Raw genomic sequence first — 16201 nt, 5'->3', positions numbered from 1 at the left:
TCAACAGAGTACTTACGTTTCACAAAATCACCTCTTCTGGTCCATCATCTGGCAGGGGTCAAGAGAATCATTCATTCTGCAGCATTTCTCGCCTCCATCAGGAGGACACCAGCAGGAATCAAGGGCCCAGAGTTCTCCCTGTTCTTGGGAAGACATTCCCCTGCCCCTCACTTCACTAAACACTCACAGCTGTTTACCATGTTTTGCCTGGGGACCATCAGGACTATTCTCATTAGGGCCCGGCTTTCACAGCCAGGAGACTATACCCTCAACTACTCCAACCTACTATAGGTATTTGCTACCTCCAAGTCACTACTTCCCTCTATTACCTTATGTTTTGCTCCTAACTCCCTGTCATGCTCTCTGACACCACCCCATCGTAATTCTTAGTTACTCTGACACTAGCGTTGATGATCCTTCCAATACAGTCATACTACCTTTTCTCCACTGGTCTTCTCCTACCCTCAACGTCTCACTCACATGCTCACACTCTTGAACCTGTCATTACTGATAAATCTCAACTTCCACATCTTACTCTCTTTCCACCACTCATCTTTTCAGAGCACTCTCTTTAGACTCCAACAAGACATCACAAAACCCCTTCAATCCACCAATGCTACCATCCAGTTCACTACTGGACATTCTCTTTCTCCTTATTCAGCTTAAACCCCGTAATTAATTTTTATTATAATTACTCCACTGCATTTGCCTTAAAGTCCCTTGCCATCCCCACCCAACTCTAACCAAAACCTGTTTAAGTTCAACCCTCTACCTGTACCCCTCCAGCTGAATGCAGCTGGAGGAGAAACTGGTGACTATATTCTCACTCAAAAATCATAATCTGTAACCTCAAGCAGTTCCTTTATGCCATCTGGCAATGATACTGCATTTCCGGAGTCCCTTCTCAGTCCTATTTCACTATTTAACTACAGGCAGTCCTTGCATTGCCACATTAGTACAAGCACTAAAACTGACCATGCAAGCTCAAACTATGCCAAGTGACCTGAATAATCAAGGGGGAAAATTACAACTATTCCATGACCTTCACAACTTTTTGTCAAAATACTAAAACTCTCTTATTGTTTACAAATGTATAGGGGAATGAAAAGTAATAAAACTATTACTTATTTAGCACAGTATAATTTAAACATTAGAAACATCAAGAACTAGAATAAAGGAGCTAGAGCGTTTAGTTTATTTGTAGTTTATTTTATATATCATAAATTTATGTATCATACATTCTTTTTGAAAGATTGATATTTAGGGTTAAGAAAAAAATATTTCCAAAACAACAAACAGTATTTATTTATGCTTCAAATCTGTCAGCACAAATCTCTCCCAAAAGAAAAAAAGGAATCAAGTATAAAATGTTTCCCACATACTTTCAAAACTTCAAAAAGAGCCTGTTTTTCCCAGTCATCACATTAACTATGAAAATGGACAATGACATTTTCCCTCTAAAATTACTGACAATATAATCCCCATTTCTAGAAAAAGCTTTTGTTCAACTAATGAATAAGCCCTCATTGAGATGCTAAATCATAGGATGCACTGTAGTTCCCCTGAAAAGGCCAAACAGCATATTCTTTCACAAAGAATGAGTCATTGGTGTAGAATATTCAGCCTATTTAAAACAAAGATCAGCTTTAAATCTATGGCCTTTCTTCCAGCTCCTCTGCATGCCAACCTCTTGCTTCTGTTTTGTTGTATGAGGCACAAATATAAATAATACATATATTGTGATACTACCCCAAACAGGAAATAGCTCTAGTTAACTCTAAATCAGCCACTCCAGGAAGGGGGAATATTTACAGACCTTTGCGCAGACCTTTGTGCAACAGAGCCATGCATAAAACACCCACTTCTCACTACTCACTAACTAGAGTAGACTTTGCCATCTCACTACTCCCAGCAAGGCACCCTCCCTCCACATGACCGTCGGGTTAGGAATTTGACTGCAGAGACCAAAGCCTTTGCTATGAGATGACTCTCTAAACACCAAAACTTGATACAATCCCTCCAATGACATGCTATGAATCACTAAATTTAATCAAATAACCCAACTTTTAATTACATTAATTGAATTTTGAAAAGAGTGACTCCCTCAAAAGGTAATGTACAAAATGTTGCTTTGTTAATATCTGGAGAGTAGATGGTGGGGTCCTTGCCCATGAAAATGCAATTTATTCCCAAAGTTGCCAAAAATCAACAAGGATTCACTGAGACATAGCAAAAAGAAGAGTAGGCTTTTGTGGGGAGGAGGGGATGAGTTTGGAGGAATGGAAGAATGGGTCTGGGAGCCTCCAAATGTCCTTCCTCCTCCTAATTCCAGTGGACAGAGGTCCCTTTCTCCCTAGTACCCCATTCCCCATCCCCCACGTTCAGTCTCTGAGGAGGCTGAGAAGAGCAGAAGAAGGGGAAGGTCCCTGGGGAGGAAAAGCTAAAGATGGTCCCCTTTCCCACACACACTCACAACAAAAATCTCCCAGGAGGCAGAAATACGGAGCTAGTGAGGCATCTTCCTCCCCATCCATGGTTTTTAAGAAGGGTTAGTGTTGGAGGCCAAAGGGATCACATGAGCGTCAGGTCAATAGCAGAGATGTTGCTCTATTATTCTGATCAATTATAAATAACATCACTGGACTCTAAAGTGCATTAGGACAGAACCTTTGCCCTGTTCATCACTGTATCCAATGTATCTGAAAGTGTCTTGCACAGATTAGGCATTCAAATAATATTAACTAATTTATCATTAAATCTGTAAAATTTAAAACTGAAACTTGTCATGAAAACTTGTATCACATTGATTTAAAGTGACTGTTATTTCCCTTTATCCAATTTGGGACTGTACACCTATACACAGAAAACAGGTGATGCCAGGCCAAAGAAGATGCCAGTATCTTTTCTTTCCTGAAGTTCCTGAGCTGTGACAGATAAAAAGAAATATCGTTGCAGACAGAGTAATAGTTACCTTTCCCAGTCATCATAGATTCTTATCTGTAGCAGTCAAAAATCTATCCCTATCTTCAAGGTTCAAATCAAATGCCACCTCTCCTGGGACGTCTTCCTACATACCTCAATGGCTCCCCCAGCAGTGTGTGCCATTGCTTTGATGACATTTCACATTTATAACACTTTGATTCTCAATTATTGACTGAGAATTCCCCTGAAGGTTTAAAAATCCTCCCTGTACAAATCCTTCACCCACAAATCAATAAACACTTGTTAAATTTAATTTTTCAGTCAGCAGCTGATTTCCACACCTCTTTTCAAAGGTCATCCATTAACCAAAGACCATTAACCAAATTGTTGACTCCAGTAACCTTTTAACATTCTGCCTGCAGTTAACTAGGCACTGTCTACCATTTAAAACTGTTCCTACAGGAAAAGTGTGTTCTAAGACCCTAACTACTTTACAGATTGACTATAAAATAGAACACATTCAAAATTAGGGCCTGTATACACATAAATTTCCTATTACTCTTAATTGTATTAATATATTCATAAAACTAGTAATGGGAGGGGAAAACTATTATTTCCCAAACACAAGCGATGCAGCTATAAATGACACAAGAATATACACCATCAAAGAGCTTACAGTCTAGCTGGAGTGTCAGACATGTAAACAAATATTCCATTTAAGTATTTATTTGCCAAGATTTACGTCTCCCTGCAGTCATCCACAGTTTATTAAATACTGGTTGAATTTAATTTACTCATTCAGCCAACAGCTATTTTCCTTCCATGCCTCTTCTTAAAGGTCATCAAATGACCAAGAACGTGGAAACACTGGGTTCAAAACATAAGGAGGACTCGCTAACACATAATCAGCAGTAGAGGATATTCAGAACTAAGGTGACAGAAAAGGCTTCTAGGAGATTATATCTGAATTGTATCTTGGAGGATAAGTGTGGTTTGGGGGAGAGAGAATCTATGTATAACTGGAGCATTTCTTCCACTCTCTTGTTTCTACAGGCTTGTCTCAAATTTCCAAAATACTCCATCTCTAGAGCTAAGTTTAAAAAGCCAGTTTTAATATGTATATTTAATATATATAATTGCACTTACATAAAACTCTAGAAAATGCAAACTAACCTGCAGATTAGGTAGTGCTTGGGAAAAGGGCTGGGGAGAAAATAAGGATTACACTGAGTAGGAAAACTTCTGGACGTCAACAACACATACACTATCTTAACTACAGTGACGGTTTCACAGATGTAGACATCTGTTAAAAATTACCAAACTATATACTTAACGTACGACAATGTCAACTGTATGTCAATTCTTCCTCAATAAAGCTATTTTAAAAAGTAATACCAACTAGAGAGATGTGTCAACAAAATATAATGTGTAAACCTTGACTGAATCCTGTACTTTTTTTTACGACTTCATTTTAGGGGAGCAATTAGAGAAATATGCCTACAGACTATGTATTAACCCATTATTTAATAAATGTTAAATTTCTAGATAGAAGAGTATAGATTCATATAACCTTCAGAGTCATCTGGAAATATGTATCAAAAGTTAAATACCTGACAATACTACTTCCAGGAATTAATCTTAAGCAAATAATCATACAAATGTTAGGGGGGTAATGTACACTACTTTTTTTTTTAACAATACAAAAGGGCAAACAATCTAAATGCCCATGTTCATGAGCACATAAATAATACATTCATCAATGAAACATTGAAATATTATACATCTATTAAAAAGAAAAAGGCAGGGCTGTCTGTATTGGCATAGAAACAAATTTAAGATACACTGCAAATGAGATTTAAAATGGTTAAGTAAGTAAGCTCTAAAAGGCTATTCACCAAAATTCTAATGGTGGTAGACACACTTCGCCTTCTACTTAACATGCAAAAATGTATACTTTAAAGAGTCATTTGATAATCAACAAAACCAAAAATACTTCCAGCTTTAGAGGAAAAGTAGTTTGGAAACATCAAATTTTAGAAGAAATAAGGACTATTAATGATCTAATTAATGCCTTATTTTATAACATGAAGAAAATGAGACCCAGAAAGAGTAAGTTACTTGCATAAGGTCACAAAGCTATTCTAATACATCATTCTGACTTCCCTGAGAAATACTTTCTCATACACATGCCATGCCTCAGTTCTGACACATTACCTCTTGTACTTTCTCCCCACCATGTCTGCCACTAACTTGAGTGAATGAATTAAACTCTGAAACAGTTTTAAGCAGTTTATCTACAAGGTACCTAAAGGTGACCTATGATTCTGTAGGCAAGCAAAATCTGCCACCTGAAAATTTGTCTCTTTGGCATGAAGATTACTTTAGGCTGATTATTTTTAAGAAACAGAAGCCTCAGGTTATCTTTCTTTTTACCTCTCCTTTAACTGCCTAGAAGAATTTAAATAAAGGGCCTGGTCTACGAGGAGCACTATCACTAGGGATACCTACAAAGAATACAGGCTAGGTGTGGTAGGAGGAACTAGGCAGCGACTAGAGACCAAAATCCTCTCTGGGTCCCACTGTGTCTGCATGGCATAGCAAACATTTGTTTATCGAAAATTTTCTTTTCCAATTTCCCATACATTTTTTCCTCCCCTTTGAAATACCAAACCCCAGCCCCGTCTCTTCTCAAATGCCATATAAACCTCAATTGCCTAACTTGTTCTGAGGTCTTATTCTTCTGATGAAGACCCCACACATACATAGTTAAATCTGATTTGCTCCATCTATCTCATGTCAATTTAACTCTTAGACTAGCTAGAAGAACCAAAAAAGGACAGAGGGAAATTTTTTCCTTCCTATAGTTGCTGAAACCAATAAAATCCACATCAATGACTTCCTAGTCTAATGTTTGAATATAAATATAACAAGGTTGCTTATAGAGATTATTTAATCTCTTAATCTCCAAATTTATAAACCATGAGCAGAATTTAACATTTTTATAATAAATCAGATATCACAATGCTTCTTTAGAAAGAGCTCTTTTGGGGGGTCCAAGTCCCGGACCAGTGTCCTCAGGCACACTCACATGGTCACTGGCATAAACACCATGCACTGAATTGTACTATAAGAGATGTGAAAAACCAGAGTCTTATTAGCTCCATTTATCCCTAGAACATACACATACATATACTCTTAAATGGCATTTCTACTAGTTTTTCTACAACTCATCACTCATAAAAGTTGAACCTAAAATGTAAATTTACTCTATTTTTCAGTAGCAAACACAGCTACACTTCTGCAAATCAATAATGATACCAAAGACAAAGCCTTAGCTTTCTCCTAGTGGGTGTTTTTTGTTTTTTTTTTAATCCTTACAATAACTGTCTTTACTGTTATTACATCCATTGACTTTAACCACCTTTAAACTAGTCTCTCCTAACTTTCTAACTAATAAAGTACTGGAGTAGAAGCCAGGAGACATGGATCCTTGTCATGACTATATCTGGTCAGCTTAAGTTGTTTAAGACCCTTTAGGCTTCAGTTTCCATCATCTTTTAAACTTAGGATTTTGAAATAACTTTATTGCCTTTTACAAGAGTAGTAAAGTTACAGAATTCTATTAAATTCAATACTCATCAATCTTCTAGTCCACTCCAGACAGCTCTATTTCCCATAACAGTTTGTTGATAAGGCATAATGAAGAAACAATGCCCCCAAAAGGAAAAACCTGTATTTTTAAAATGCACATGATTATGAAGTCTTAATTTAAAACTTTCAAATTAATTCCTTACTACCAAATCAAATGTCTACAAACTTTTTTCCAAATTCTCAAACATTTGACTTGACAGTTTATTGAGAACTATATTCAAAACTGCATCTTTAAATGCAATGTTCAGTTTGTACAATAAGTTGAATTCCTTATTCAATTTCTTTGGAAAAACAAACTTCAAACACTGCAAAACAAAATCATGAGGTGATAATTTTCAGAAAAAAAAATAAAATTTTCAAATATAATTTTATTTCCTAGGATGAGTTTTAAAGCTGTTCTACAATATAAGAGTTTTGTAATTTTCAAATAATCTTATGTTTCTGAAATGATCATTTATGCAGGTAAAATATTTTCTATTTATGTTTTAAAATAAATATATATGCAAATTTATATATATGGTGACAAATCAAAAAGGTCTTGATCTAAATTGTTCTCAAAACTGACACAACACTGTGGACTGTACTTCAATAAAAAATATATACATATACAGAATAAATTAATTAATTAAATGTTCTCAACTCGAGTCTTATTTACGTGAATAAAATAAAATAAATTCTGACAAAGTATGAAAGGGCTGGGCACATTTTCTGCAAATTCTGCAAAACACTTAAACCCCTCACTGTCTCTTTTTACCTGTTTTTTTTTTTTAAATGTTTCCAATATTTAACATTTCTAATTAAATATTATTTTTTAAATATCTACCATTTCTCATGGACTTCTCAACTCTTCTTCCTTTGTGCCTGTGAATTGTTTGGAGAAATTAATTTATATTTCCCTAGAGACTGATCAAGGGAGAAAAAGCAAAAACAATTAACAATGCCTCTAAGTTTTCATATTTTTTTCAAATATTGTCACTACATTTAAGAAAATTAAGTATTTAACATCAATACTTAGTAAAGCATGTGAATTAAAATATATAGTAAAGAGATTAACCAATAAACTTGTGGATACTGTGGGAATTCTAAAGTCATGGGCACTTCCAGTCACAGTGTTAAATCAGGTAGATAATCCTGCTATTGAATTATAAATCAGAACACTCCATTCCTCAATCTTTCCAAGTGTCCACCACAGTATATCGCAACTTGATATGCATAAGCATATTTCCAAGCTCCAGACTGTATCTTAAGCATGGCCAGAAACTTTTTGAGACCGTCCTCAGAACTTCCTGTTACTTCTGGAAGAATATTATCAATCGGATTTGAACAATGCTAGTCATTGTTAACACTTTTCAATTCAATTCTTCCTTCCCTCTTTTCCTTCTGTCCTTTGTCCCTCCTTCCCACTAATAGTGACACAAAAAGAGTGAGAAGTCTTAGTGACTGTAACAAAACACATTATGTCCACAACTTCAAAAACACAGTATCAAACTAATTGATTCTTTCAAGGTTTATTAAAAGCAATATCCTGAAGTTTCACAAATGAAGAGGCCTCCACATAAATGAGGGCTTCACCTTGAAATAGTTAAGTAAAGTTTAATAGTCTCAATTTTTACAACAAGAAGTAAGGAGTCTTCCCCCTGAAGCATGAGAAAAAAGTGGTTAAGTATGGTTACAGCTAGCGCACAGGCTGGAGGCAGGAGTGTCCTACTACTGGGAGACACGGGCAAGGTCAAGCTCTTGGGGCCTTCCTACACCACACAAAGGAAAATAAATATGAGGTGAAAAAATAAACCTAAACACTCATACTCTGCAGTTTCATAGATTTACTTAAAGTATCTTTTAATTCAGAGATGAAGTATTTCCTTATAAGTACAGCATGGAAAAACTACTTAGAACTGTGCCTCTCAAAGGCAGGACACAAAACGGTACAACAGTACACTATTTACAACTAACAATTCCAAGCAATCATACAGTCATTCCTAAAAGCTGTTCACATTAGTAAGATTAACAGTATAATTTATGGGACAATTTTTTTTTCCCAGTTTCTTTAAAATAAACTGGACTAAGGGGCAGAGGACTAAATAGCATTCTTACCCTGTCATAACTGTTCACACTTCTCTGTCCTAGGAGACGGTGCTTTTTACCACCTAAGTACAGAATTGAACAAGTGTGAATTTTAAGCTAATAACTACATGTAGTTATCACCTTCACATCTAACTGGGTATCAAAGCATATAGTTATTAAATATTTAAAACTGTCTCTGTGTTCTGGTACAGTCTCAGAAGCCACTCCCTAAGGTCCTCCAGAATAGTAGTATCACTTTCCACGGTGGTTTCATATATTCACACCTAGAGCTGCAAAAACGTATTAGTAAGAAGGCAGCCAGATTCTTATCAGAACTGCTAGCCGAGCTGGTGTGCCTCCCCTGTCATTTGCTTCTGCTGAAAATAACACATATACGGACACCAAATTCACTCAAGTATATACACAATTGATCTAAACAATCAAGCAGTATTTCAATTGTAAAAATAAATTACTGGCATTTAAGCAAATTATATGAAAATAATAATATATATTAAGGGAACATCCTCTCCTTTTAATTAGTTGTGAAATAAAACATCCATTGATAATATGTTAAGGAAAAATTTGACTCAAAAAGCAATAGATGCAAATGTGTGATTTTAGGTAGGCTTACAAATTCCAGAAAAGAACCAGAAATTCTTGGAATAATGACAGTGAGAATTTACAGCTTTCTTCCAGGTATGAAGCAGAAAAGCACAAGGTTAAGTACATGAGATCCACAATCAAATGATGTTAAGTCTTCTGCTAGTTTCCTCATCTACAAAGTGGGGATAACATTTGCACCTATATACCTCAAAGGGTTACTATGAAGATTAAGCAAAATAATGCAAGCAAAGAACTTTATATAGTGCCAGGTATACATTAAATAGCAATAATTACTTTCACCACCACCACCACCACCACTACTACTACTGCTATTAGAACCTCAAGTATTACATACGGAGAGGTTAAAGGGCCAATTAAAAGTAAATTTAACCTAGAAAAACAGCATGTGATTTCACTTACATGTAAAATCTCAAAAAACAAAACTAATGAACAAACAAAACAGAAACAGACTCAGATACAGAGAACAAACTGGTGGTTGCCAGAGGGAAGGGAGTAAGGGATTGGATGAAAGTTTAAGATTAAGAGGGACAAATTTCCAGCTGTAAAATAAGTAAGTCATGAGGAGGTAATACAAAGCATAAGGAATATAGTCCATAATAAATACAGTAATAACTTTAAATGGTGACAGGTGTTACTAGACTTAGTGGTGATAATGATTTCATAATGTATTTAACATTAAATTAACATTACACACCTGAAGCTAATATAATACTGTATATCAATTATATTTCAATTTTTTTCAAAAACGTAAACTTATCTATCCACTCTCTAGAAGCAGGGTAGGCAAACAACAGCCTGCAGATAAATGAGTCCTTTTGTTAGGTATGAAAGCTAAAGATGGTTTCTATATTTTCAAATGGTTGAAAAAAATTAAAATAATATTTTGTGTCATGTAAATATTATATGAAATTTTATATGAAACTGAAGTGACAATAACTAAAGTGTTACTGGAACATAGCCATACTCATTCATTCATCCATTTTCCAAGGCTGTTTTTGCAATATAATGGCCAAATTTAGTTGTAGTAGTTAATATGGCCCACAAAACCAAAATATTCATTACCTGGCCCTTTACAGAAAAAATATGCCAACTCTTGGTCTAGAATCTAGAATATAGCAACTACTCAGAAATAAAAGGTTAACACGTGGTTATCTTCATAAACCACGGTTAACCTGACGATTTTCAGATCGTTTTTCATAAGTAGTTGTCTAGTTATTGTCTGGTAATTATAGGCATTAAAACCTCTGTTTAAGGTAATTCCTTCCTTCTCATCCTCATATCATTATATTTCCATTTAACTGTAGAAAGTTACAAATAAAAATCACTCTGAACATTACTATTTTTAAGCTCTAATACCACAATTGGCATATAATAAATAGAACATGAAAAGGTCTCCTTACCATGAACACATACTTAGACAAGGAAAGTTAAGAGCTAAAATCAATGGTAAAGTTAAATGCCAAGAGGAACAGAAAACCAAGTTGCAGCCAATGTCATTCATCCTCCAAGCAAACTCATCAACTTCGGGGAAAAAGAAAGGTTGAAATAAAGAGAGATATTTGAAAGTTACCATAAGATGTAAAGTGGGAAAATGCAATCATGACAAGGAAGAAATAAAGTACGAAAAGAAGAGCAGAATATGCTTAAACTCCATACTAGGAGATGAGAGAAGAAATGAAACAAGAGAGAGAAGACACAATAATAGAAATCATAAAAGGCAGAACACGTAGAGGATACTAATGGGAAGCATAAAGCAAAAGAAAATGCCTGATTACAATTTGATGGGAAGGAAAACATGAGTTGAAAATCTGTCAATCACTCCCTTTCTGTTCTTCCTTTCCCAGAGGTCTTATTTGATTTTGAGAAAACATTATAAGGAAAATGTTTCAAGACTTTACTAGGTATCAATGAAGAAACCGTTCCAGAGATAAGTGGTATCTGGAATGTTAAAGGAGCAAAAGAAACAGAAACTACAGTTGGAGAACTTACACACCCTGATAGGGGAGAGGTAAGCCTGCAAAAAGATTAAATTAAATTACTAAGAGAATTACAAAGTAACATACAAATCAAGTAGATGATAACTCTGTTGGCAGAAAGAAAGGAAGACACAGGAATTCATACTCTAACTTGTGAAGGAGGACTCAGCTTGGAGAGAGTCTGAAACACCAGGAGAGGAAACTGGAGAAGGAAGCAAAGATGTGTGAGTGGAAATGTGGGCAAGGAGCATTAATGAATTTATGATTTAGCAAGTGGCTAAAATCATAAACAAATCCTACCTAGAAAAATTATGCTATTTTTCTATAGTAACAGCATCAGAGATGACAAGCAGTTGGACAGACTTACTTACAGAAACTGTCAGAACTGATGGAGCAAAAAGTCAAAAGTTACGACTTTCCAGTACATTACTAGGACTGAGAATGAAATCACTGACAACAAATTTCTAACTATAGAAAGGAAAATGAAGCCTGGAAGCTGTCAAATAAGGAAAATAGGCAAAAACTGAGAGATTAGTCTTCTTACAGTCAAATTAAAACATGAGTATTTGAGAGGCATATAAATTAGACATACGTATTTCTGGGTCATTTCACTAAAGCAGTCTCATGTTTAGATGACTATGGGTAAATAGAAATGGTAGAATTAAAAGGTGAAATCTAAATAGCTTTTTTTACTCTTAAAACACAGGAAAAGAATTCTCCCAAAAATACCATCATATAAAGAACAAAATCTATAATGATAAATCTGGAGTATTGTCAAGCTGAAGTCAAGTCATTTCAAGATTCCGAAAAGAAATACTCAAAGGGTTTAGAAATTACAAAATTACCTAAAATATTCCATAAATACTATGCAAATATCTACACTGAAATTTACATAAGAAGATGATACCTCAGTAGGCCACACACACAAAGACATTACAACATTAAATAATCGGATGATATCAGAATGTAGAATTTCCCATTCCATCAGAATTGGTTGTCTCATAGTTCAAGTAGAATTGATTACATCCTATTAACAAAGTAGTACTGGCATAGAGTGACAGTGATATTGGCTCATTATACAGATCTATTATTCACTCAATTGAGATTTTGCTTGTGAAACTGTTTTCTAGCCTGATTAACAGCTTAGGAAAGAAAATAGCTCAGGTTTCATTTGTCTCCACATAGTTTTATCTATTTATATGCCTTTTTGCAAAGGGCTACATCATAAAACTTAAGTACTTACTAATATCATCTTCATGATAAATGACAGAGTGAAATGGCAGAGTTCGGTCTTTAATATATCTCTCTGCTGGCTCAACATAAAATGTGCCACCACGAGTCTGGATGAATCCTTCAAATCTTCCATCAGTAACAGACCCATGGCTAAAACTTCCTTCTTCACCTATTAGGAAAAGCAACAAACTCTTAAAAGTTTAACTTTCACATGAATGTTAAATTCATTCTCCTTTAAAAAAACCATGCTTATACTCTGAAAAAAACCTAAACACAAATTTACTGGGGAAATTAATTTTCACATGAAATATATCAACTTTAATTTGAGATGTGAACAACAACTAGTACTTACTTAAAATATATGCAATTACTAGTAACAACAATGAAAAATGAAACATCTGTTTTGTTGACAATCACGTTCCTAGCACCTAATACACTGCCTGGCATGTATGCAGTAGTCATTCAATAAACGACTATTAAATTAACTTAAACTTGGAAAAAAGTAAGGAGATCCACTGATAAAATACACACTTCCAAAATAAAGACACTGAATTATTTTTTGAATTTTTGCTCTAACTGCCATAAGAAAGTGCCTTTCCCCACTTAATATATTCTGCAGGAGCCTTTTGGCTTCTTTACCACCTCTAGATTTTATAAACACATTTTTAAGTAAGAGTACAAATATTTCAGAAGCAATTTGAACAATCCTTTTTAAGATACTGGGAAAAGAGTCATAATATTGTCCTATCAATTATATTTCTTTAAGGAAAGAAAATAACAAGGAAAAAGGTAGATTGGTTTTTAATATAGTCGCAAAGAAAATCTGAGCACCTAATATCAAATGATATGAAGAGGTGGGAAGTAGAAGGGGCTTTAAAAGTTTAATTTATCTTTTAAAATCTTCTCATTAAAACAAAACTCAGGTTTTCTGTAATTTCTAATTTATAAATTAGTATTAGTTGACTTTAAATTAGTCATAGGCTGAAGCAAAGAGCCCAAGACATTTGTATTTTAAATGGTATAATTTTTATCTGCAAATTCACTGAGTCTTGTACTCTTCTTGACTACCATCGAGCAAAAAAAAGAGAGGAGCAGGAGGGGCAGAGGCTATTAAATTACTTCCCAGCAAGATAAATGAGTAAGAAAATAATAGAAAACTATAGTCTGACATTAGAAATCTAGACCTATGGAAAAACACTTTCCTTTTCCATTACAGAATTATAAGAACACAAACAAACTTTTAATTTATTAACGAGGCTTACTCTGCAAACAAGTAATTTTAAGTATAGAAATGCCTAACTTATCGAGCATAATTAAAAAATAACATTTCCTGAAGCACTTAATTTTTCATGTTAGGATTCTGAGAAGAAATATCTGTAATATGTAGAAATAAAATTTAACTTTCAGTTAACTTTGTCTTAATTAATCAGGATCATCTGGAATATTTATCAATGCAGAGTTATAACACAATGATATTTTGCCCATAATATCTCCAGAACACTTCGAATTTTTAGCTTTTTTATGAGTTCCACGAATTGTTCTGTTCTTTCCACACTACCTAAGCTGTCAAATGTAACTTTCTACTGGGTTAGGTGTGCCTCTTACTGCCCTGATACCTTTTTATCTGTTGAAGTAAGAGAAACGTGTTAGAATTGTGAACAAAAAGCAAATAGATTCTGAGGCAGGAAGGCCCTGGGACGATTTTCCTATGAATGACTTTTACACAGTATCTTTGGCAGTCAGGATGATCTTTACAATTTTCTTTTAGAGTTTTCTTCTTTCCTTATAAAGTACAGTTAAGTCATCTTGCTTGAAAGATTAGAAAATTATATAAATCATTAAAAAATTTTTAAAAATCTAACAGCTTGGAGGGAATGAGAGTCAAAACTGCACACCTTTCAGAAGCCCAGACACTGCACAGTTCCATATTAAACAGATATGTAAAGGAAGACCCAAGAATTACTTCATTCTTCAAAGACCCTCACTCTTCATGATATACTTGATTCTCCTCAGGATTTGTCCCATCTTTCTGAAATATTTGCCTACACTTCAAAATATACGTATTTCCTTGAGTAGGAAAAAAAGTTAGAGAAAAGAGTTCTTTTAAGGTCCAACTTACCATAAATATGTCCAGTGTAAATATGAGAGGTATCATAATCAAGTACATTATTTGATGTTTCCACCTTAAATTCATCACTGAAAAGGGAAGTGTCCCTCTTCATTCGTAGGTTGAAATGTCTACAAAAAGAGTGGGAGAGGGGAAAAAATGAAATTAAAAGGATCCAAATTTAAACAATTATTTTTTAAATAAAAAAATATGCAAAATGTGAATTGTTTACGTAATTTGTCTATTTGGGAAATATACTGACCAAGATTTTCTTATAAAAATTCTGCTCTAAAATTCAACCTAACAGCTGTGATACAACTTTTAATTACATACAATTAAATAGTAACCACCAAAGAGATACTAAAAAATAAAAGCTTACAGGCTGATTCCTACATAACAAGATCATTCCAACAGCAACTAAGTTGTTTGGAGATAAAAACAAGCTTCTTGATCCAGTTGCTGTTACTCACCACTACCTGTCTTCCCTCCTTAGTAATTTCACAGCTCCGCCATTTCCCCTACTTTTCACAACCCAAATGAGATAATATATAGGAAACTGGAATCTATTCAGATACTTAACATCTCTTCTCAGAGAAGCAAGTATGCATGTTCTCTTACACACATACAGACACACAGACAGACACACATAGAGACAGGTGTACACACATACACACAACTTTTCAATTCCTTAATTTTTCCCTGTGGCATCTAATTCTTCTAATTATTTTTAGACCTTTCTCAGTTAAATTTGGAGATCCAAACTCAAAGGACCGTGATATTAATGAAATCACACTCATTCTAACTGTCCTTTAGAAAGGAAAGGGAAAGACCAATAAATTGGCTATCATTACTAATAAACACTGTATCAAGTCTCTTTTCTAATTGCCATAAAAGTCTGCATATAGCACAATTTCTGCTCAATAAATCTGAACCAAAGTCTTCAACTGGCCAACCTCCAATGTTAGTAGGATATGGAATCATTGGAATTCTCACACACTGCTGGTGTAAGTACAAAACTGTGCAGTCACTTTGGAAAATTGGCAGTTTTTTATAAAGTTAAACATATAAAAACTCTATGGCACACAATTCTACTCCAAGAGAAATGAAAACATAAAACACATGTCCACACGAACTGGACACAAATGTCCAAAGCAGCTTTACTCATTAACAGCCAAAACTGCAAATACCCTAAATGTCTACCAGCAAGTAAAGACAGAAGAGGGCTGTGGCTTATTCAAACAATGGCAAACTATTCACTAATAAACTTATCAAACTACTACAAATAGGTACTTTTATGAGACACAAAAGAATCCACATAGTATAATTTCATACGTATGTAATTGCAGAATAAGCAAAATCTATCTGTAGTGACAGAAAGCAGATCAGTGATTGCTTGGAGAGAAGAAAGACAAAGAGCAAAAGAGAAGGAAGAAATGTTTGTTTGCTATGATGGAAAACGTTCTACACCTTGACTGGAATGGTAGGTATACAAGTATATACATCTGTCAAAACTGAACTCAAACTATACACTTGAAGTAACTATATTTTACTTATTGCAAATTATAATTCAATAAAGTTGTTCCTAAAGAAAAAAATCAACTCATTTTCAAGTGAATAGGAGACA

At 34.5% G+C, this 16201-nt stretch overlaps 1 protein-coding gene across 1 annotated transcript in view; it reads right to left on the bottom strand.

Annotated features, from left to right (window-relative positions):
* The window catches only part of ADAM10 (ADAM metallopeptidase domain 10), a 108199-nt gene that overhangs the window by 49703 nt on the left and 42295 nt on the right, over positions 1-16201 (bottom strand). The window contains exons 3-4 of the mRNA XM_010979947.3: positions 14590-14708; positions 12481-12639 (exon numbers count right to left, since the gene is read on the bottom strand). Coding sequence (XP_010978249.1) covers positions 12481-12639; positions 14590-14708 — 278 coding nt within the window. The remainder of the gene's footprint in view (positions 1-12480; positions 12640-14589; positions 14709-16201) is intronic.

Source organism: Camelus dromedarius, chromosome 5, assembly GCF_036321535.1.
Source record: "Camelus dromedarius isolate mCamDro1 chromosome 5, mCamDro1.pat, whole genome shotgun sequence".
Classification (NCBI taxonomy): Eukaryota; Metazoa; Chordata; class Mammalia; order Artiodactyla; family Camelidae; genus Camelus; species Camelus dromedarius.
Note: the sequence above shows the minus strand (reverse complement) of the source record. Positions and strands in the feature narration are given on the sequence as shown.